Source organism: Pan paniscus, chromosome 16 (genome assembly GCF_029289425.2).
Source record: "Pan paniscus chromosome 16, NHGRI_mPanPan1-v2.0_pri, whole genome shotgun sequence".
Classification (NCBI taxonomy): domain Eukaryota; kingdom Metazoa; phylum Chordata; class Mammalia; order Primates; family Hominidae; genus Pan; species Pan paniscus.
The window spans coordinates 79,955,451-79,979,436 of record NC_073265.2 but is presented as its reverse complement, the minus strand read 5'-3'; the positions used below and the strand labels follow the sequence as shown (position 1 = coordinate 79,979,436).

The 23,986-nt window shown below is 40.1% G+C and overlaps 1 protein-coding gene across 2 annotated transcripts in view; it reads right to left on the bottom strand.

Moving 5' to 3' along the window:
* The window catches only part of IQGAP1 (IQ motif containing GTPase activating protein 1), a 114,073-nt gene that overhangs the window by 69,998 nt on the left and 20,089 nt on the right, over positions 1-23,986 (bottom strand). The window contains exons 3-4 of one of the 2 annotated variants that reach the window (XM_008959859.4): positions 6,034-6,190; positions 2,609-2,686 (exon numbers count right to left, since the gene is read on the bottom strand). In XM_008959859.4, the coding sequence (XP_008958107.2) occupies positions 2,609-2,686; positions 6,034-6,190 (235 nt within the window). Of the gene's footprint in view, positions 1-1,022; positions 1,055-2,608; positions 2,687-6,033; positions 6,191-23,986 lie in introns of those variants that run through there. The other variant, XM_034939424.4, reaches the window with a different exon arrangement.

Genomic DNA, 23,986 nt, shown 5'->3' with positions numbered 1-23,986 from the left:
TTTTGAGACTGGATGACTGGGAAAATGATGACATGGTACCATTTATTATAGAGGAAGGGAAGTTCAGTTGGGGAAAAGGTAGATTTAATTTTAGATATGAAAAATTCTAGGTGACAGAAAGCTATCCAAGGAGAAATGTCCAGCAGCCAACTGAAGATACTGTGTTTATCTTATGTCAGCAAGTCTTGAGAATAAATGAAACCATGAAAATGGGAAAATGTATCTAACAAGGATTGCATCTTAAAGTATGTCCATCACTAGGACATGGAAGGTAGAATAATTAAAGAAAACAGGACTAGTTGAGCAGATTAAAAACAATTTTAAAAATCAAACTAAGAAATATCTCAGGGAAAAGGCAGCCAACAGTACCAATTATAATAAAGAGTCAAAAAGGATAAGAACCAAAAAATGACTGCATGAATTTTCTATAATAGGCCAGCATGTACCATATAAAGAGATTAGAAAAGACATCCCAATAAACACCATATATGTATTGTCAATTACGTATTATACATTATATTAAGAACAACAATACATTTTTAGGTTATCATTAGTTCTTATTACTCAGAAGTCTTCTGGGCCTAAATGTAGGGTGGACAATTCAAGGCTTACAGCCATGATTATCAAGTTGTTCCTGAAAGCCTTTAATACATTCTGTGTTTGTTGCAACTGTAGTCCAGGACAATATACTACTGTTAGTAAACCAAAAAAGGTAATAAAATTACATCATTAAAAAAGCATCTCGTAGTAACAATGCTACTAGCAATTGCAAATATTAACAAAGCTCTTAGTATCATTCAAATGAGGTTATTGTCATTGCCCACTGGCAATATACTATATAAAAAACAGAAACAGGAAGTTACAGGTGCACAGTGTAATATTTTACACTATACAGCACAGTATTTTATACTATATTAAAAAACAGGGAAAGGAAATTACAGGTGCACAGACAGGCCACGTAGCTGTAAGAACTTGACGTACTGCATTTCCTAACAATTGTGGGGCCTAATTCTCAAACATACCAGTGGCAAGGAAGAGAACTTCAGAACTTTCTCTGAAAAAAAGAGGAGAAAAGCTAGTCTTCTGCAAAGACTCAGTTCTGATTTAACACAATTCGACAGGTATGTATGCAACAATGCATATCTGTTGTATATTGTATACATATCAATATACTATATACGTAATATATAATTACATATTGTAATATATTGTGTATATATAATATATAATATATTGTATATATGATTATATATTACAATATGTAATTATATATTGTATATTATATAATATTGTAAAATTATATTACAATATATTCTATATTGTAATATATTGTATAAGTCATATATTTATCTATACAATATACATATTTGTATACAATATTTATATATTGCACAAAATACAAAATATAAAATGTATACAATATTTCTATATTGAACAAAATACAAAATATAAAATGGTTTTAGCCACCTTCTGATACCCTACACCTCACTTTTTTAAAATAAATTTTCCTTTGGTTACAAAAATTTGAACTCTACAGGAAAGTATAAGGAAAATTAAAACCACCCTTAATCCCATCACACAGAAATGAAAACCATTTTATCTCCTTACAAATTTTTCCCAAGAACACTCACTTTATTTTTACACAAAAATAGTGATCTGATCTTAGATTGAACACAAACTCCTATAACCTTCAACCGTTTTTCCCCACTTAATACATCAAAGGCCCTTTACTTGGGTTGATATCCTTTTAAATGGCACTAGTATTTGGCTGTAACACAATTAATACCCCTTGTAAAGAAACATGTACTTTGCTATCAATTTTTTCTATCATAATCAATGCTAAAAAATCCTTCTGTATACATTTTTTTGGTGCTTTCTGATTATTTATTTGGGATAACTTCCCAGAAGCGGAATTCTTACGTCAAAGGATATAAACAGAAAAAAATGAGAACAAAAGAAAGAACGAAATCAATCAATCCATTCATGTCTCCAAGAGTGACCATACAGTGTGGCAGTTATAGATTCAGACAGGACTGGGATGGCAATTTCACTGAAAGCAACATTAAATAAACTCCTGAGCAGAACACCCAGAAGATGTACACTCCAATCAAAACTGCAGCCATGACCAAAAACAGATCCAGGAAGTAAACGTCATTCTACCACCTCTACAATTTAAAATAAAAAATGACCCTTCATACTCCCTACAGATTTCTAAAATATTTCCTTATATTTCCAAAGGTCAAATTTTAATGTTAACAACTTTGTGAATAAATAAAAACCACTGATTTGGTATTCTTTAAAATGGTGAATCTCACAGCATGTGAATTCTATCTAAGGAAAAATAGTAAAATGTAAGTCTACAATTTGATGTAGTAAAAGTAGATATCATCACAGGGAATTTCTCTAGGGTAAGATGAAACAGGTATGAGGATTATAAAAGAAAAAGAACAAAACTATTTCCTAAGTCAAAAAGAAAGACATCTTTTAGTATTTAAAAAAACACCAAAGATTCTGAGAATAATTTTACAGGTAGAATGAGAACAGGTTGTTTGGGGGTTATGCCACAACAGCTGGAACAAAGCCTAAACTATTATCTCAGGTAAGTTACCTTAGGCAATCCAATCTCATCCATGGCATTCAACCACTGAATCACATTATCAGTGTGTCTAAAGTGGAGGCCAGTCGCCTAGAAAAAAAAAGAAAATTAGGTATCATTGGCTGTATTGAAGCAAATATTAAATAAAAACTCTCTTCGCAAAAGTTTCCTCAAGAGATTTGACAAATTTTCCTTAATTTTGATGTCATTATGCTCACATTCCAATACCAAAAAGCCAAATCCACATCTCAGCTCCTCTCACTTAGGAACTACCTGGAGAGCCTTCTTGTGTATAGTGTGCTCAACAGAACATGTGGTCTTTGGAGTTAAATTATCTTCGATTCAATTACTGGCTTAGTAATCTACTGGTGACACTGGAAAAGCCACTTCATCCTTTAGGGACAGAGTTTTACCATCCAGAACAGCTGCTTTGCATGTATAAAAACTAAGTGAGATAATGCACATAAACAAATTAGTATGGTGTCTGAATACATAGATGTTCACAAAATGCTGTATAAAAATACCACGCTGGGACGGTGGCTCATTCCTGTAATCCCAGCACATTGGGAGGCCGAGGTGGACAGATCACCTGAGGTCAGGAGTTTGAGATCAGCCTGGCCAACATGGTGAAATCCCATCTCTACTAAAAATACAAAAATTAGCCAGGTGTGGTGGTGCACACCTGTAATCCCAGCTACTCGGGAGGCTGAGGCAGGAGAATCATTGAACCTGGGAGGCAGAGGTTGCAGTGAGAGCCAAGACGGCACCACTACACTCCAGCCTAGGCGACAGAACGAGACTCTGTCTTAAAAAAAATCAATCAGGGCTTTCATTCTATATATATAGATATCCCCTCTAAACTTCAATGTCTGCTTTTTTTTGAAACACGGCTCCACTTTGTTGTCTAGGCTGCAGTGCACTGGCACAATCGGCTCACTGGCACAATCGGCTCACTGCAGCCTCACCTCCTGGGCTCAAGCGATATTCTCACCTTTGCCTCCTGAGTGGCTGGGACTACGAGTGCATGTCACCATGCCCATCTAATTGTTTTTCTATTTTTTGTAGAGCGGAGGTTTCACCTTGTTGCCCAGGCTGATCTCAAACTCCTAGACTCAAGTGAGGACTCCCACCTCAGCCTCCCAAAGTGCTGGGATTACAGGCATGAGCCACTGCACCCAGCCATTTTTTTTTTTATTGTTGCCGCAGTCTCCGCTCTCCTTTTACACTATCTGCAAAGTCTCCACTCTCCTTTTACGCTATCTTCCCATTCTGCCTACAGAATAGCTCCAGAGTTGTCTTCAGAATAACTGTGTATTCAAAACTGAGCAAAGGGCTGGGCACAGTGGCTCATGCCTGTAATCCTGGCACTTTGAGAGGCCAAGGTGGGAGGATAACTTAAGCCCAGGAGTTGGAGACCAACCTGGGCAACATAGTGAGACCCCCATCTCTACACTAAAATTTGTTTAAATTAGCCTGGTGTAGTAGCATGCTCCCATAGTCCCAACTACTAGGGAGGCTGAGGTGGGAGGATTGCTTGAGCCTAGGGAGGTCAGGGCTGCAGTGAGCCATGATGGCATTACTGCACTCTAGCCTGGGTGACACAGCAAGACCCTGTCTCAAAACAAAAACCAACCAACCAACCAACAACAAAAAAACCCACTGAACATATAAGTCTTTTTGATTAAGGAAAGTTTCTGTTTATGATGTTAATTTTGGCTGAGTACCTATACCGTTCCTTGTTTTCCCTTGAATTTAAACATAAAACATAAAAAATCTCTTTGACATTGTAGCCTTACTCATTCTGAGTCTGGGCCCAGTTATTACAGCTGACCACCCTTACATTTGGTCTTGGTAATGCAATTCTCCACTATCTTTCATAGTCATCATTTTTCAAATAAGGGTTCACAGGTAACCTCTGTAGACAAGAAAATTTGGTCCTTGTCAACATCCCCATTTTTTTTTTGGGAGACAGAGTCTTGCTCTGTTGCCCAGGCTGGAGTGCAGTGGTGCTATCTCAGCTCACTGTAACCCCCGCCTCCTGGGTTCAAGTGATTCTCCTGCCTCAGCCTCCTGAGTGGCTGGGATTACAGGTGTGCGCCACCAAGCCTGGCTGATTTTTATATTTTTAGTAGAGATGGGGTTTCACCAAGTTGGCCGGGTTTGTCTTGAACTCCTGACCTCAAGTGATCCGCCCGCCTCAACCTCCCAAAGTGCTGGGATTACAAGCATGAACTACTGGGCCTGGCCCAACATTCCAACTTAATTAAGCAGTCAGTCTTCTTTTTTATAGCACCTTGAGACACAGGAATCAAACCCTCTCATCTCAATTTTCTGAAACTGAATCACTTTCCCATTGTACCTTGAACTCCAGCAACACAGGGTGATGTTTTTTCATGAAGTTACTTTTGCATTCAATTTGCCAACAAATCTCAGTGCTTAAAATTCATTTCTTTTTTTAAGAGACAGGTGGGAGTGCAGTGGCACAATATTAACTCCCTACAGCCTCAACCTCCTAGGCTCAAGCAATCCTCTTGCCTCAGTCTCCCAAGTAGCCAGGACTACAGCATGCGTGACCATGTCTGGCTAATTTTTTTTTTTTGTAAGACAGGGTCTCATTATATTGCCCAGGCTACTCTCAAACTCCTGGTCTTAAGTGATCCTACCACCTTGGCCTTCCAAGTACTGGGATTACAGGTGAGAATCAGTGTGCCCAGCCTAAAATTAGGTTTTCTTTTTTTTTTTTTTTTTTTGAGATGGAGTCTCACTCTGACACCCAGGGCTGGAGTGCAGTGGCATGATCTCGGCTCACTGCAACCTCTGCCTCCCGGGTTCAAGCGATTCTCCTGCCTCAGCCTCCTGAGTAGCTGGGATTACAGGCATGCACCACCACGCCCGGCTAATTTTTGTATTTTTGGTAGAGACGGGGTTTCACCATGTTGGTCAGGCTGGTCTCGAACTCCTGACCTTGTGATCCGCCCACCTCAGCCTCCCAAAGTGCTGGGATTACCGGCGTGAGCCACCGCGCCCGGCCCCAAAACTAGATTTAAAGTAGTAATTCCCCTAGTTATTTCTTCTACCTTCTAAAGAATTAAAAAATTCATCTACAAGTAGGAAAATTTCTAGATATATAACATCATAAGAATTCTACCAGAAACAAAGACAGCTAAAGTTCTTTTCCTAGTACATATTTTTTTGTGGGGGGACAGGGTAAGGGGGAGGCGGGCTTTCCAGATAAATTCTAAAAGAGATGTAATAATATTTGCCTAGTACATATTGCCTTTGCACAAATTTCTCCATTCTGCCAGGCATTTTCAAGGCTATAATTTGTTGCAACAAACACACCTTACACATACTTCTCAATAACTCTTACACAAAATAAAACATGCTAACTTTCTCAAGTTGACAGAAATCTAAGCACAAAGCAAGAAAGGACTCACCTTGTATCTGGTCTGTTCTCGATCATAGATTTTTTTCAGGGACACTACTTTGGGAGAGAAGAAGTTCCCCAGTTTGGCAAGGTAGACCCCATTCCTAAGCCCCTCCTCCAGTTCTGTGGTGGGAGGCAGATCTTCCCCTAGGCATGCTTCCATCCACCTGCACAAAAGGAGAGAGGATGCAAAAAAAGAAAGGGAAGGTCAGAACTTTTCCTTAGAGATTTTAAGCTTAATTTCCATTCTCCTTGGAGAAGCTTAAACTGAACATAATAGCACTCTTTTACAATCAGTTCCACACACATCCTTACCCTGCCTGGCCCAGTCAGATCTCAGAGGCGGGGAACTTAGGAAAATTCCTGAGCATGAATGCCACTTTCTTCTCCACCCCACTTTCCTCTGCTGCAGCAACACAGCCAGCTGGCTCCCCAGATCCTGACTGCTCCCAGAACCTCAGACCCTTTCCCTCAGTCCTTAAGTTGCTCTTTAACAAATCCTAAGAAAAGCCATTTGTAACTGAAGCCACCGTTTCAACTGTTCAGAAGCTTTAATTTGTTGCTGACATTCTCTTCCAGTTTCAGAACTCAGAATCCACAGTGAATTTCTAGGTCCAAGTTTTAAGGTTGCTTGGGGGTTATCAAAACAGACTCAATTATTTCAGCTAAAATATTAAAAGAAACTCCTATGGAAGCAGTAAATAATGAATTCTCAGATTTTTGGAGGCAGGGAGGAGGTTGTAAAAAGGATAGGAAAAGAAAACTATTTTCCAAAAAGAAAAAGAATAAAACAAAGAAAAAAAGAAAACTGTATTTCCCCCTTCAAATATCTTAGTAAATTTCAAGAAAGCCTAAGATAAAACAAAGGAAAGTTTAGTTACATGTATTTTCTACCAACGGAAACATAGGTAACTAAAGGTCATTTATGGCAATGGTTTTCTTTTCCTTTTCTTCTTTTTTCTTTTGAGACAAAGTCTCACTCTATTGCCCAGGCTGGAGTGCAGTGGCATGATCTCAGCTCACTGCAACCTCCGCCTCCCGGGTTCAAGCAATTCTCCTGCCTCAGCTTCCTGAGTAGCTGGGACTCCAGGCATGCACCACCATGCCCAGCTAATTTTTGTATTTTTAGTAGAGACGGGGCTTCGTCATATTGACCAGGCTGGTCTCAAACTCCTGACCTCAAGTGATCCGCCCACCTCAGCCTCCCAAAGTGCTGGGATTACAGGTGTGAGCCACTGGACCCGGACCATGGCAACAGTTTCCAACCACTGAGCCACAGAATCCTGTGAATATCGAAGGAAAGCTATAGAACCTTCCCCTGGAAAAATATACATATACTTAAATTTTACATGTAATTTCAGAGACTTCATTGACTCTAGGAACCCTAGATTTAAAACTCCTAATTTAAAATTATTTCACTCAATTTTTTTTTTTTTTAAGTTGGAGTCTCACTCTGTTGCCCAGGCTGGAGTGCAATGGTACAATCTCAGCTCACTACAACCTCTGCCTCCTGGGTTCAAGCAATTCTCCTGCCTCAGCCTCCCGAGTTGCTGGGATTATAGGCCTGTGCCACCACACCTGGCTAATTTTTTGGTATTTTTAGTAGAGATGGGGTTTCACCATATTGGTCAGGCTGGTCTTGAACTCCTGACCTCAGGTGATCCACCCACCTCGGCCTTCCAAAGTGCTGGGATTACAGGCGTCAGCCACCGTTCCCAGCTCAGTCTTGCTTTTAAATCTACTCTACCTTTAAATTAGCCAGCGTACTCTCTAACACATGAAGCCTGATGGGTATACGAATGGGCCAGATAATTTTCTGGTTGTTTCCTATACTCGATGATAAGCTTCTCTGCTGTCTTTTCTTTCTTTCAAATAGTAGAACTTAAATTGTCAGAAAGGGGAAAAATGAAACAAATGAGTTTTCCAGAAGAGTTGTCATAATAAATGAGATACCAATTTGAAATGGCTACAAAAATCTAAACTATACCTCTATTGAGCCTAAAGATGCAAAGGGCAATGTAGAAAAGATTGGCAGTTGTCGGTACGGAAAATAGTGTAGTTCAAGGACACATCTCATCTTTTTACTGCTAAAAAGGATGCTGATAAAATCATTCTGGCAAACAACTACTGGCAACTCCAGCTCTCAGGGGACAATCTAACTTGGGTTCTCATTAACAGTAAAAACCTAACAACCTCAGCCTAAGCCAAAAATGGCCCTCAAGCACGTAACAATACCAAAAAAAAAAAAAAGTTACTTATTTTTCTTTTTAAAATGAAGTAAACACACAGGGAAAACTATGGATAAAGAGCACAGTAGATACTTTTGCCTTGAATCAGAGCCAGTTACCAGAGGTATTTAGGTTTTCCTCTTTTCTGAGATTTCTAGACAAAAATAAAAGGATAGCCCATGGTAACATCTCCCAGCATTCTTTATATTTCCTTTCCCTAGTCCAACTGCTATAAAACAGTCCTGACTTAGATGTTTCCTATAGCTGGGTAGAATGCTCTTCATATAACACAGGTGTCAGGTCAGAGAAGAAAGGCCAACAGTGATTTGGTGAAAGTTATTAAATAGAAAGAATGAGCTAGAATAAACAGGGAGGCAAAATACTTTGTTTCTAAACAACTGCTCAAACCTGAAGCTGCCTTCCAAGTCACCTCACCACATATGTGGCTTGCCCACCAATCTGAGCTATTTCACAATGGAGTATCACCTGGTTTGTTTATAAAATAAATCAGGACTAGGTAGGATGCAGTGGCTCACACCTGTAATCCCAGCACTTTGGAAGGGCAAGGCAGGCCGAACACTTGAGGTCAGGAGTTCCAGACCAGCCTGGACAACATGGCGAAACCCCATCTCTACTAAAAATACAAAAATTTGCCAGTGTGGTGGTGTGCACCTATAGTCTCAGATACTTGGGAGGCTAAGACAGGAGGATCACTTTAACCTGGGAGGTAGAAGCTGCAGTGAGTTGAGATGGTGGCACTGCACTCTAACTGGGGTGACAAAGTGAAACCCTGTCACAAACGAACAAATCAGGACCCAACTGCTTTGAAAAGTAAAGTGCCATGTTAACATTTTTAATGTTAGCAGAAATTTGGATTCTACTCGAATTCCAAGATGACACAACAAACACTTCTTTCAGTCTTTCTCTACAGCTCACATGAGATTTCCCCTTCTTCTACTAAATCACAGAATCAGAAAACATGAGAGCCAGGAAGCAAATGCACTTCTAGGGAAAATCCCTTTGTTTGTTTTAAATATAATATATATCTAAAAATGGCCAGGCACAGTAGCTCACGCCTGTAATCCCAGCACTTTGGGAGGCCAAGGCAGGAGGATTGCTTGAGCCCAAGAGTTCAGGACCAGCCTGGCAACACAGCCAGACCCTGTCTCTACAAAAAATTTAAAAATTAGCCAGGCGTGGTGGCACGTGCCTGTAGTCCTAGCTACTTGAGAGGCTGCAGCAGGAGGACCGTTTGAGCCCAGGAGGTCAAGGCTGCAGTGAGTTATGATCGTGCCACCATACTCCAACCTGGGCAACAGAGCAAAACTCTGTCTCAAAAATTATATATATATATATATATATATATATATATATATATATATGAATGAGACAATTATTAAACATTTCTGAAATGTTTATATTTTCCATGTTATTATATAGTTTCTGAAGACTTTAAGTTTACATAAAAATTTAACCAAGTCCTTAATAAGTCACCTATCTTAGACATTTGTGTCATTTCTAAATGTTTTCAACCATTAAATAATAGTGCAAGGAATATCTTTGTGCACAGTGTTCTTCTTTATTTAGAATTAATTCCTCAGGAAAGGTCCTTAGAAGTACAACTCCAAAATTAAAAATATAAACATTGAAAAAGAATCTAACTGGCCACAAGCCTGCTCAGAGGCTGATAATCTATTTGCACTTCCTCCCATTTACAAATAAGAATGAGGCTGATCCAAGGTCATCCAATAGCTAGTGGCAAAGATGGAACAACAAGACTGATTGCTAGGTTTAGAATCCTCCTCACAGTATCACTCTTGCTCTCACTATATCACCTGAAAAGCCAAAAGGGGTTGAGCTCCACAGGCTGTCTAAAAAGGGAAAAATCGCAGAAATACCAAGAAGGAAAAAGGCTGGTATCTCTCTACATTCTGCCTACTTTTTAATAATTAAAGGTATTTTAGCTTAACTAAATCCACCAGTGATTCTCAACTTAGACACAAAACTTTTCTTATAAAACTTAAATATTTAGAACCAGTTAAGTTTGGCAGGGTGCAGTGGTTCACGCCTGTAATCCCAGCACTTTGGGAGGCCAACGCGGGTGGATCACTTGAGGTCAGGAATTGGAGAAAAACCTGGCCAACAGGGTGAGACCCCGTCTCTACAAAAAATACAAAAATTAGCCAAGTGTGGTGGAGTATGCCTGTAATCCCAGCCACTACTTGGAAAACTGAGGCATGAGCTGAGATTGCATCACTGCACTCCAGCCTGGGCAACAGCAGAGCAAGTCTCTGTCTTAAAAGACAAACAAACAAACCTGGCTGAATTCATTCTCCTACTGAATACTGTGTTCCAAGTATGGTCTGACCAGCCTGAAATGGAACAGGACTATCACCTTCTTCATTATGACACTCCATAACCACAAAGCCTCAGCTTAAATTATTTTATTACACTTTTTCAATCAAAAGAGACTCCTTTTTTCCCCAAATATAGAGCTGCTAAACCATATCTCCAGCTTTTTTTTTTTTTTTTGAAACGGAGTCTCGCTCTGTTGCCCAGGCTGAAGTGCAGTGGCATGATCTCAGCTCACTGCAACCTCCGTCTCCCAAGTTCAAGCAATTCTCCTGCCTCAGCCTCCCAAGTGGCTGGGATTACAGGCTTGTGCCACCACAACCGGCTAATTTTTATATTTTTAGTAGAGATGGGGTTTCACCATGTTGGCCAGGTTGGTCCTGAACGCCTGACCTCAGGTGATCCACCAGCCTCAGCCTCCCAAAGTGCTGGGATTACAGGCATGAGCCACCACGCCCGGCCTCTAGCTTTTTTATAAATTTAGCTTTATGAAGACTTTATTAAAAAAAATTTTTCTTTGAGATGGAGTCTCGCTTTGTCGCCCAGGCTAGAGTGCAATGGCACGATCTCAGCTCACTGCAACCTCTGGCTTCCGGGTTCAAGCAATTCTCCTGTCTCCTCTGGGTAGCTGGGATCAGCACACCTGGCTAGTTTTTGTATATCTTAGTAGAGACGGGGTTTCACCATGTTGGCCAGGCTGGCCTTGAACTCCTGACCTCAAGTGATCCGCCCACCTTGGCCTCCCAAAGTGCTGGGATTATAGGCGTGAGCCACTGTGCCCGGCCTATAAAGACATTTAAAAATAAAACTATGGCTGAGGTGGGAGGGTTGCCTGAGTCTGAGAGTTTGAGGAGGCAGTGAGCAGTGATCATACCACTGCATTCCCAGCCTGGGCGACAGTGAAACTCTTGTCTCAAAATCAATCAATCTATGCACAAAAGAAAAATCACTGGCCAACACAACTTTCTACCAATTCTCATATTTAATCCTGTCCTAGCAATAATCATAGAATCTCAAGGATGGAAGGCTCATTAAAGATCTTTCAGCCCATCTCAATTCCTCCACTCCCCTCACATGTTCTACTCCATCCCCAATTTGATGTTCCCAAAACATCTCAGCCAAATCAGGAAGCAGGCTGAGCCTGAATACTGACAGAGAATCAAACATTCAAGGTAACCTAGTTCATTTCTGGACTCCAGTAGTCAGAAAGTTTTTGCTAAGCCGGCATCAATTCTCTACTGGCACCCTAAGCTGCCTCCTGGAGCAAGAGAACGTAAAAATAAAAGCATAATGTGAGTAGCACTGGCCATGGACTTGGAAAGATCTGGTTCTATGTCCTGTCTCTGGCACTTACCGAGAAAGACAGCAAGCCACTTAACCAGTTCTTTCATTTGTTAAAAAAGGCTAACAGGATCTTCCAAGGTTTGTCATTGAGGATTAAATAAGATTGCAAGTGAAATAGAGCTAGCACAGTGCTTGGCTGGGTATTGAAAAAAATATTTGTGCCTTTCCTCCTATCCCCTCATGATGAGTCACATGCTGACAATTCCATAAGTAAAATGATTCCAGCTCCTTCAAGCACTAGTCATAAAAACAGAATAATAATAGCACCTACCCACAGAATGTTTATGAGGATTAAAGAGATGACAGTACATATAACATACTAAGAACAGTGCCTGGCACAGAGTAAGCACTCAAAACGTTACCAGGTATTATATTACCAGTGTTAGACATCATCTCTGCCCCCTCACGTCTTTTGCTCATCTCTGAACTTTCTCCAACTGAACACTGTGTTCCAGGTATGGTCTGACCAGCCTGAAATGGAACAGGAGTATCATCTTTTTCATTCTGACACTGCATAACCACAAAGCCTCAGAATAAATTATTTTATTATGCTTTTTCAATCAACAGAGACTCGTTTTTCCGCGAATATAGAGCTGCTAAACTTTATAATTCCATATTTAAATCATTATTTGCACTAATCTCCACAACATACCTTCATGATAGACTCGACCAAAACCACAAGTAGAGTTCAGTAACAAAACTCTTATATTTTTTATGTTTTTCACAAGAGATGTAACAAGCAGACAACAGGGTTCTTAATCTCTCCTCTCACATGGAATATTAAATATAAATATTCAATATTTTCTCTTCAAGTTTAACCCCAGAACTGCTTTAGCAAATCTCACTCAAATGCAAAATTTTTAAAAAGGTGATGTCAGATCTGAAACACAAGTACTAAACAGGAAAGAAGTAACATAAAATGACTCATTTTCAATATAAATGACACTTAAAAAATAATCTTCACACCATGTGGCAGACATGAAGCCAAATACTTTACATGCATTATTATCTCAATCTTTGCAACAACCTCTGAAGTATTATTGTAATTATTTTACAGATAAACTGTGGGTTCCAAAAAGTATATTCCAAGATTATCTGGCAAGTAAGCTCTCACTTGAACCCAAGTTGGTGTGATTCTGAAGCCCATACTCTGGCTTTTTTTTTTTCTTTTTTGAGACAGAGTCTATGTAGTGGTGTGATCATGGCTCACTGCAGCCTTGACTTTCAGGGTTCAAGCGATCCTCTGGATCCTCCTACCTAGCCTCTCAAGAAGCTGGGGTCACAAGCATGTGCCACAAAACCCGGCTAATTTTTGCCTTTTTTTGTAGAGAAAGGGTTTCACCATGTTACCCAGGGTGGTCCAAACTCCTGGGCTCAAGCCATCCACCTGCCTTACCCTCCCAAAGTGCTGGGATTACAGGCGTGAGCCACCAACCAGCCTGAAGCTGATACTCTTAATTGCTACAGGATACTTCCTCCTTCAACAATAACAACAGTTACCACCTACTGAACATTCCCTTACAAATGCTCAAGTTCTGAAATTGGGCTTCCTGAAGTATCCCACACCACAATATATAACCTCATTAACAACCCTTACTTCTATCAAGCACTAAGGGAGAGGCCTAGTATTACATATTGGTGAAGCTGATACAATTAGTACAAAAATGAATGCTTATACAAAAGGCTATCTTTAATTACAGTCTTTTAATTTTTTTTTGAGACAGCGTCTCGCTCTGCCACCCAGTCTGGAGTTCAGTGGCCCAATCACGGCTCACTGTGGCCTCAACCTCCTGGGATCAGTGATGCTCCCACCTCAGCCTCCTGAGTAGCTGGGATAGCTGGGACCACAGGTGTGTACCACCACACGAGGCTAATTTTTAAAATTATTTGTAGAGACAGCAACTCCCTATGTTACTCAGGCTGGTCTCCAACTCCTGGGCTCAAGGGATCCTTCCACCTCAGCCTCCCAAAGTGCAAGGATTATAGGCTTGAGCCACTCTGCTCAGCCTACATAGTAATTCTTATACCCTTTCATATTTATTCTATTTTTTAAAGTTTTTTTCCTAAGTATTTTAAGTCAATTCCTCAAAAAAAAAAAAAGGTGTCTATTCTGACACCCACGTATTCATTCAGGAAACATTTCGAACTGACTACTCTGTGGAACACTTATCAGTGGTATAACATTGTGCTGAATACCAGTCAGCACCTTCAAGGGAATTACTCTCTGGTAACAGTTATGCTTTAACAGCTAGCTACAATAGGAGATGATATTTGAACTAGGCTTTGCTCAAATAAATTCTATTTACAATAGTGAAAAATGGGAAAAGGAGACATGTAACATAAAGGAACAGCATAAAAATACTTAGGAATCCAACTTACAAGGGATGTGAAGGACCTCTTCAAGGAGAACTACAAACCACTGCTCAAGGAAATAAAAGAGGATACAAACAAATGGAAGAACATTCCATGCTCATGGATAGGAAGAATCAATATCGTGAAAATGGCCATACTGAGCAAGGTAATTTATAGATTTAATGCCATCCCCATCAAGCTACCAATGACTTTCTTCACAGAATTGGAAAAAACTACTTTAAAGTTCATATGGAACCCAAAAAGAGCCCGCATTGCCAAGACAATCCTAAGCCAAAAGAACAAAGCTGGAAGCATCATGCTACCTGACTTCAAACTATACTACAAGGCTACAATAACCAAAACAGCATGGTATGGTACTGGTACCAAAACAGAGATATAGACCAATGGAACAGAACAGAGCCCTCAGAAATAATACCACATATCCACAACCATCTGATCTTTGACAAACCTGACCAAAACAAGAAATGGGGAAACGATTCCCTATTTAATAAATGGTGCTGGGAAAACTGGCTAGCCATACGTAGAAAGCTGAAACTGGATCCCTTCCTTACACCTTATACAAAAATTAATTCGAGATGGATTAAAGACTTAAATGTTAGACCTAAAACCATAAAAACCCTAGAAGAAAACCTAGGCAATACCATTCAGGACACAGACATGGGCAAGGACTTCATGTCTGAAACACCAAAAGCAATGGCAACAAAAGCCAAAATTGACAAATGGGATCTAATTAAACGAAAGAGCTTCTGCACAGCAAAAGAAACTACCATCAGAGTGAACAGGCAACCTACAGAATGGGAGAAAATTTTTGCAATATACTTATCTGACAAAGGGCTAATATCCAGAATCTACAAAGAACTCAAACAAATTTAAAAGAAACAAACAACCCCATCACAAAGTAGGGGAAGGATATGAACAGATACTTTGCAAAAGAAGACATTTATGCAGCCAACAGACACATGAAAAAATGGTCATCACTGGCCATCAGAGAAATGCAAATCAAAATCACAACGAGATACCATCTCACACCAGTTAGAATAGTGATCATTAAAAAGTTAGGAAACAGGCTGGGCACAGCGGCTCACGTCTGTAATCCCAGCACTTTGGGAGGCCAAGGCAGGTGGATCATGAGGTCAGGAGATCGAGACCATCCTGGCTAACACGGAGAAATCCCATCTCTACTAAAAATACAAAAAATTAGCTGGGCGTGGTGGCGGGCGCCTGTAATCCCAGCTACTCGGGAGGCTGAGGCAGGAGAATGGCGTGAACACGGGAGGTGAAGCCTGCAGTGAGCCAAGATTGTGCCACTGCACTCCAGCCTGGGCGACAGAGCAAGACTCTGTCTCAAAAAAAAAAAAAAAAAAAAAAAAAGTCAGGAAACAACAGGTGCTGGAGAGGATGTGGAGAAATAGGAACACTTTTACACTGCTGGAGGGACTGTAAACTGCTTCAACCATTGGGGAAGACAGTGTGGCAGTTCCTCAAGGATCTAGAACTAGAAATACCATTTGACCCAGCCATCCCATTACTGGGTATGTACCCAAAGGATTGTAAATCATGCTGCTATAAAGACACATGCGCACGTATGTTTACTGCAGCACTATTCACAATAGCAAAGACTTGGAACCAACCCAAATGTCCATCAATGATAGAATGGATTAAGAAAATGTGGCACATATACACCATGGAATACTATGAAGCCATAAAAAAGGATGAGTTCATGTCCTTTGTAGGGACATGGGAACATCACACACTGGGGCCTGTTGTGGGGTAGGGGGAGGCGGGAGGGATAGCATTAGGAGACATACCTAATGTAAATGACGAGTTAATGGGTGCAGCACATCAACATGGCACCTGTATACATTATGTAACAAACCTGCACGTTGTGCACATGTACCCTGGAACTTAAAGTATAATAAATAAAAAAATTAAAAAAAAAAAAAGGAACAGCATAATACAAAGGACAAAAAAAAGGCTGAAAACAAATGGCACATTCAGGGAACGGTAAGTCACTGTGATAGAGAAGTAGGTGTAAAAGTATCTGGATTAGTAATCTAACCTGCAGGAATGGGAGCCATGGGAGGTTTTCAAGTAGACTTAGAAGGAGAACTTGGACAGCAGCGTGGACGACAGATTCAAGGGAGAAGTATCAGGCAAACATTTCGGTAATCCAGGTGAGTGGTAATACAGTCTTTAACTGGGACAATGGTGGAAAGAGAATGATTAACAATTACAAAGGTAGAATTGACCCCATTTGACAATCTGTTAGATGAGGGATGGGGATTAGAAGGGCAGTGGGAAAGATGTGAAATCTCACAGATGACTGAAAAGGCAGGGGGCACGGAGGGTGGGGAAGCAGTTAGCTCCAGACCTCACGGTTCACAACTAACATTAAACACCAAATGGATTAGAGAATCTTTTAAAAAAGAAAAAATAGTTATATACTCTTAAAATGAGAAAGAAGTTTACAAACACTACTACAGAAGCAGAAATCAGAAAGGAAAAGATAAATTGGCTAGTATTTAAACTTCTGTAAGGCCATTTTTAAAAAACTAAATAAAACTTTAACAGGAAAGGCTACTGGAGGAAAAAAATCACAACATATAACAAAGAGCTAACAATATTCCATAATCTTTATATGTATATACATTTTAAACACTTGAAATAAAATGGCAAACATTTCCCTAGAAAAATATGCTAGAAACACAAATTTAAAAATTCATAAAATATACATATAGCCAGTAATTTATAAGAAAATTTCTCAATCTTACTACTAACCAAAGAAATGCAAAGTAAAGTAACAATATCACCATCTTCAGCTATCAGACTAGCAAAGATTTTTTAAAATAACATTGTTGTCCAGTGTGTCGAGAAGCCCCACATTCTGACACACAATTCTAGGAGAAAATCTGGCACCATATACCATCTACAGCAAACTTACAAACACTTCTATAAAACGAAAAGAGAAGGTTCTTTTCTTATTTTTTAAAAGATGATTTGGTGACTTGCGGCATGGATGACTACATAAAAGATGATGCCATTAAACAAGACTGGGGACACCCACAAAAGCCGGAGAGGATGAGCAATTCATGGTTGAAACATGTTCAGCCTGAAATGTCAACGGGACATCCAGACAGTGGCATCTTGTAGGCAGTTGGAAACACAGGTCTCAGGAGGGAGACCTGTTGCTGAAGACCTAAATCTGGAAAATGGCACCACAAGAGTAGATAAGCCCACAGAGAAAGAGGCTGTGGAGAAAAATGTAAAAGCTGAAGCACTGTGCCTCAGAGAACACCAACACTTAAGAGGTGAAAGAGACAAAGATAGCGTCTGTGATCAAGTTAAGAACCAGGAGAGAATCACACAATGGCAGTCAAGGAAGGAAAAAATCAGCAAACTGGTAGAGGTCACCAGCTTTCAATGCTGCAGAGAGGCAGGTGGTGAAGAGAAAAGAATGTGGCACACAAGCAAGAAGGTCATCTTTGGCTCCTGTAAGGGGAGTCTCAGTGGAGTGGTGACACAGGAGTCCATTTAAAATAACTAGAAAAGTAACTAAAAGTAGGAAGGAGAGGCAGCAAATGTAGGCTTCTTTTTCTAATTTTTATTTTATTATTATTACTTTTTTTATAACGGAGACAAGGTTTCACTATGTTGTCCAGGCTGGTATGGAACTCCTGAACTCAAGAGATTCTTGACTTCCAACCCCCAACTCCCCCCCCGCCCCCTTCTCCATCTCCCAAAGTACTGGGATTACAGGCATGAGTCACTGCACCCAGCCAACTTCTTTTTCTAGAAGTGTAAGAAAGGAAGAGGAAAAACTAGGGGGAACGGAGAAGGAGTTAGTCTGAGATGGTGACATGTCCTGGGAAAGTGTCTTTTTATTTTTTTTAAATGATTGTGGAAAAAGTATATTTTTATAGTCTGCAAGAAAAGAACACGTGAAGGAGGGGCTAAAGATACAGGAATAAGAACAAAAGAAAGCAAGGTTCTGAAGAGCAGAGGCGGCAGCCAGCTACAGAAAGGAATATACCCCACTTCCTCCCTGAGATAAGAGGGAAGGACATAAGAAAAACCAAGAATGACATGTTATCCCGCTAACTTCTCTGAGCTTCCATTTCCCATATATAAAGCAGGATTAGCAACACACCAAACTTCATAAGGTTGTTGTAAGGATTAAATGAGATGATATATACCAAATACTAGTGATCACCTGGAGTCCACTAAGGAGACCATTCAGAGGCAAAACTTCTTATCTGAGGAATTTAGAAGTAATTAACTTCCCTATTATCTAAAATCGGCACCTGGTTCCAGCTCTCTTTTCAACCTAAAATTTGTAAGCAACTAGACTTTCTATACATCTCTGGAATGCCATGCCGAAACTCACTGTGCAACCCTTGCTGACATTACGTCTAAAAATGTAATCATTTATCATGACCTATTGGCTAATATGGTCCAAACTACCCTTAAGCTCCTGCTTTAAGTTCCATAAATACCCTAAGGAAAAATCCACCGCGAGCTCAGTTCTCTCTTGCTGAGGCATTCTTCTGCAGAGTTCCTTCTTTCTAATAAAACTTTCCTTTTTCAAACCTATACTGCTGTCAGTAAATTCTTCCTACCAACCTGTGAGTTGACTACTTTCCAATGCCGGGGCTCTGACACCTCACCCAGCAACTAGCAGTAGGCTCTAAATAATGATAGCTATGTATATGTGTATGTACACATGAGTGTGGGGGTGAAATGGTTAGATCCACAGAAATAAACCTGCTAATGGAGTCTGACACTCCATGATTTACATAATACCTGTCTATCTTGTCTTACTGATAACACTTTTCAAAGGGAGTAAATACTTGGCCCTACCCACTCTACACTCAGCAAGACAAATAAATAACTATACTGAGAACTCTACTGTGGTAAACCTTAAAACAAGCCCAGACTAAGAGCATATGCAGAAAAGAATAAGGGTGGAAATCTGAATTAGGGGTCTGTGGAGAGGAAACCAGTTGAACAAGTTCTGCAGAGCACATGACTTCAGTGGTTTCCCAGCTCTGTGCAATACAGAAGGGGAACATAGCAATGCCGGAACTGACCACTTCAAGCCATTGAGATTCAGTTCCTCCAGGAACTGCTCCTCTGGTACCACACCCATCTTGCACAGCAAACATCCCCAAATGCCAGGGTTACTCTATGCTAAAAAACCTCCCAAATTTGGCTTTCTCCCCAATTAGGATTCTACTAAACCACTAACACTTCTGAGCACCACCTAGGCATTGGAAACAGCCTAGAAATTTCCATATGGTAATGGTAAATCTAAGTCTTGAGAGAAAGGAATGCAGAGTATTCCATAAAGCATTCTTCACCATACGCAGAAAGAGGGGAATCAGGATGACTTCCCAGAGAAAATGGTACTGATTGTATAGGTCTTGAAAGACTTGTGGTATGTGCTGATAAGGGAGAATATGTCAGGCCAAGGGCAGAGAATGTGCAGACCCTTGGAAGGATTTACACAGGAATTAAAGAATAAGATTTAATTCAAAAGACCATTCTGAGCAGTTGTAGGAGAAAGGGCTAGAGAGAAGTGAGGAGACACTAAAGAAAGTATTGCAGTAATCCAGCCAAGGAACAAAAAAGGCTTGTTTTTCAAACCATACAAGCAAAATGAGAAATCTTGATAGTATCTGTTTTAAAGGAAACTTGAGTATAAATTAGGCCAATCTGAAAAGCTATAGGAATAAGTGAAAAACAGGGAAATGTTTTTGCTTCAAGTTATATATTTAACTTCTGTGTGTATTTATATCTAATACAGACCCCTGAGCAAATCACTTCATTCTTAGCATAATCAGATAGAATAGGTCAAGTCTACTTGTCAAAATTACATGTCTAATTGTTTTATTTCAATAGAGTCCCTGGTCTTATTGGAGAAATGGAAACTAGATCATAGTGATGGGTTGCACGACTCAGCAAATTTACTAAATATTATTGAATTGTACATTAAAAAAACAGGTGGATTTTGTGGGATGTGTATTAAACTCCAATAAAGTTTTTTGTTTGTTTAAGTCTCGGCTAATAGATTACTTACTCCTTGATCAAGTCTTCAGATCCAGAGTCTGGTGAAACATTACCATGGTCAGCTGTCTATCTATCCATCCATCCCTAGTTTACCACTTATCATGGAGCATGAAAGACCTTTTAATCTTAAATGAAATGAAATGAAATTCCAAAACTGAGTTAAATCTAGATGATAGCTAAGTCTCAGAAGCTACAGCCTAATCATTACTAAGCTGTGAGCAGCTCTACAGCCTAATCATTACTAACCTGTGAGCAGCTCTTGAGAAGAAAACAACAGGTAAGAGTCCTCTACAAAGTAGAAGACAGGTACCTATTTCTCTGTAAAAGCAATCCTCTGCTAGAGCCATATATGTCAAAAATAGGTGAAAATTTCACACCTATTATTTAGTAAGAAAATAAGGGAGTGGGGGTTAATTATGATATGCATTAAGAACACAGTACTGCCAGGTGAGGTGGCTCACGCCTATAATCCCAGCACTTTGGGAGGCTGAGACAAGGAGGATCATCTGAGCCTGGGGGTGTTGTGGCAGCAGTGAGCCCAGATCACACCACTGCATTCCAGCCTGGGTAACAGAGTGAGACCCTGTCTCCAAAAAAAAAGAAAAGAAAAGAAAGAAAGAAAGAATGTAGTACTTGCCTTCTAAGGCTAACAGTGCATTAGGAAAGAGAAAAGTTATAATAAAGATACATGAGAGAGGAACATCTAACTTAGACCTGGGGTAAGGATGGATGGCCAAGTGAGTTTCCCAGAGGAATGCTAACTGATTTTCTTAGATAGGCAATATATTTTTTACACAGGTCAATACTTCAATACACAGTTCGAAATTCAAAAAGCATAAAAAAGATACCCAATTAAAAGGAAGAAAACTCCATGAAGTGAACAGGAAAGAGTGACATATGCTGCAGAGATTAAGTACTAGAAAAATTTCCATGGGACATAGCAATTAGGCCATTGGTGATATGAGCAAGAGAAATTTCTTTTTCTTTTTCTTTTTTTTTTTTTTTTTTGAGGGGATCTTGGGAATGTTTTTTCTTTCTTTTTTTTTTATTATACTTTAAGTTCTAGGGTACATGTGCACAACATGCAGGTTTGTTACAGATGTATACACGTGCCACGTTGGTGTGCTGCACCCATTAACTCATCATTTAGCATTAGGTATATCTCCTAATGCTGTCCCTCCCCCCTCCCCCTACCCCACAACAGGCCCCGGTGTGTCATGTTCCCCACCCTGTGTCCATGTGTTTTCATTGTTCAATTCCCACCTATGAGTGAGAACATGCGGTGTTTGGTTTTCTGTCCTTGTGATAGTTTGCTGAGAATGATAGTTTCCAGCTTCATCCATGTCCCTACAAAGGACATGAACTCATCCTTTTTTATGGCTTCATAGTATTCCATGGTGTATATGTGCCACATTTTCTTAATCCAGTCTATCATTGATGGACATTTGGGTTGGTTCCAAGTGTTTGCTATCATGAATAGTGCCGCAGTAAACATACGTGCGCATGTGTCTTTATAGCAGCATGATTTATAATCCTTTGGGTACATACCCAGTAATGGGATGGCTGGGTCAAATGGTATTTCTAGTTCTAGATCCTTGAGGAATTGCCACACTGTCTTCCACAATGGTTGAACTAGGAAATACCATTCAGGACATAGGCATGGGCAAGGACTTCATGTCTAAAACACCAAAAGCAATGGCAACAAAAGCCAAAATTGACAAATGGGATCTAATTAAACTAGAGCTTCTGCACAGCAAAAGAAACTACCATCACAGTGAACAGGCAACCTACAGAATGGGAGAAAATTTTTGCAATCTGCTCATCTGACAAAGGGCTAATATCCAGAACCTACAAAGAACTCAAACAAATTTACAAGAAAAAAACAAACAACCCTATCAAAAAGTGGGCAAAGGATATGAACAGACACTTCTCAAAAGAAGACATTTATGCAGGCAAGAGACACATGAAAAAATGCTCCTCATCACTGGCCATCAGAGAAATGCAAATCAAAACCACAATGAGATGCCATCTCACACCAGTTAGAATGCCGATCATTAAAAAGTCAGGAAACAACAGGTGCTGGAGAGGATGTGGAGAAATAGGAACACTTTTACACTGTTGGTGGGACTGAGCAAGAGAAATTTCAATGGGGAAAAGGAAGGCACAGGAATTACATCCAAATGAGTTAAGATAAGGAAGTGAATATAGGGGCAGGGCACAGTGGCTCACACTTGCAATCCCAGCATTTTGGGAAGCCAAGGTGAGTAGAACACTTGAGTTCGTGAGTTCGAGGCCAGGCTGGGCAACCCAGTGAAACCTGTTTCTACAAAAAAATGTAAAAATTAAGTCCTGGCGCAGTGGCTCACGTCTGTAATCCCAGCACTTTGGGAGGCCAAGGCGGGTGGATCATTTGAGGTCAGGAGTTCGAGACCAGCCTGGCCAACATGGTAAGACCCCATCTCTACTAAAAATACAAAAATTAGCTGGCTGTTGTGGCGGGCACCCATAATCTCAGCTACTCAGGAGGCTGAGGCAGGAGAATCGCTTGAACCCGGGAGGTGGAGGTTGCAATGAACCGAGATCGTGCCACTGCACTCCAGCCTGAGTGATAGAGCCAGACCTTATCTAAAAAAAAAAAAAAAAGTGAATATAGGAAATTTTCCTTGAAAGAACAAAGAGGGGAAAACAATCAGGGTATCTAGGAGTAAGGAAGTGTATCTTGAATGGGTGAGGATGTTCATGTGTTAAAGAGAAAGAAGCAGCAGGAAAAAAAGTGCAAGTTATAGTTGGGAAAATAACATTGGAATAAGAACCCTAGAAGACAAGAAGGGATAGGATCTAGATCACAGATAGAAGGTTAAGTGTTAGGAGAAAAATATGTTTTTCCCACTGCTACAGGGAAAGAGGTCAAGATGGCATGTTAAGCCAGCATGGTGGCATGCATCTGCAGTCCCAGCTACTCACAAGGCTGAGGTCTGGGGATGGCTGGAGCCCAAGAGTTCCCGGCTGCCATGAGCTATGATTGCACCCCTGCACTCCAACCTGGGCAAGAGGACAAGACCCTTTCTCTAAAAATTAATTAATTAATTTTTTAAGAGATAGCATGTTAAATGAGATGGGGTAAATTTGTTAGGGCCAAAATGTGAAGAAGTTCTGAGAGAAAATAGATGTCATCATGCCATGATGCAGGAAGGTAGAGACAGGGATGCCCACAAAGAATAAAAGGTTTAGTATAACTTTTAGGTGATCAGCCCCAACCATCCCTGCCAATTCAAATGTTACCTTCAAAAGTCACCTCTCCTCCACGAACCTTTTCATGACCTACCATCAGAAATAATCTCTTCTCGTTCCAAACTTCCTCTAAACTTTCTTATGGCACTTTATATCTCTTTATCGCCTAATATTTATGTACATAAGGGTAGAATCCTTTTCTAATTTATCTTTGAATAAATTAGAAAGACTCTACTGAAAAGACACACACTGCTCTTTCTCTCTTACTTAGGGACCGTATTACTCCTGGTCTCAATTATAACCAAATAATAAAAGAAAAACAAAAACCAAAACAGAAAATTACCCCAAGCTCTTATCACCATAACACTG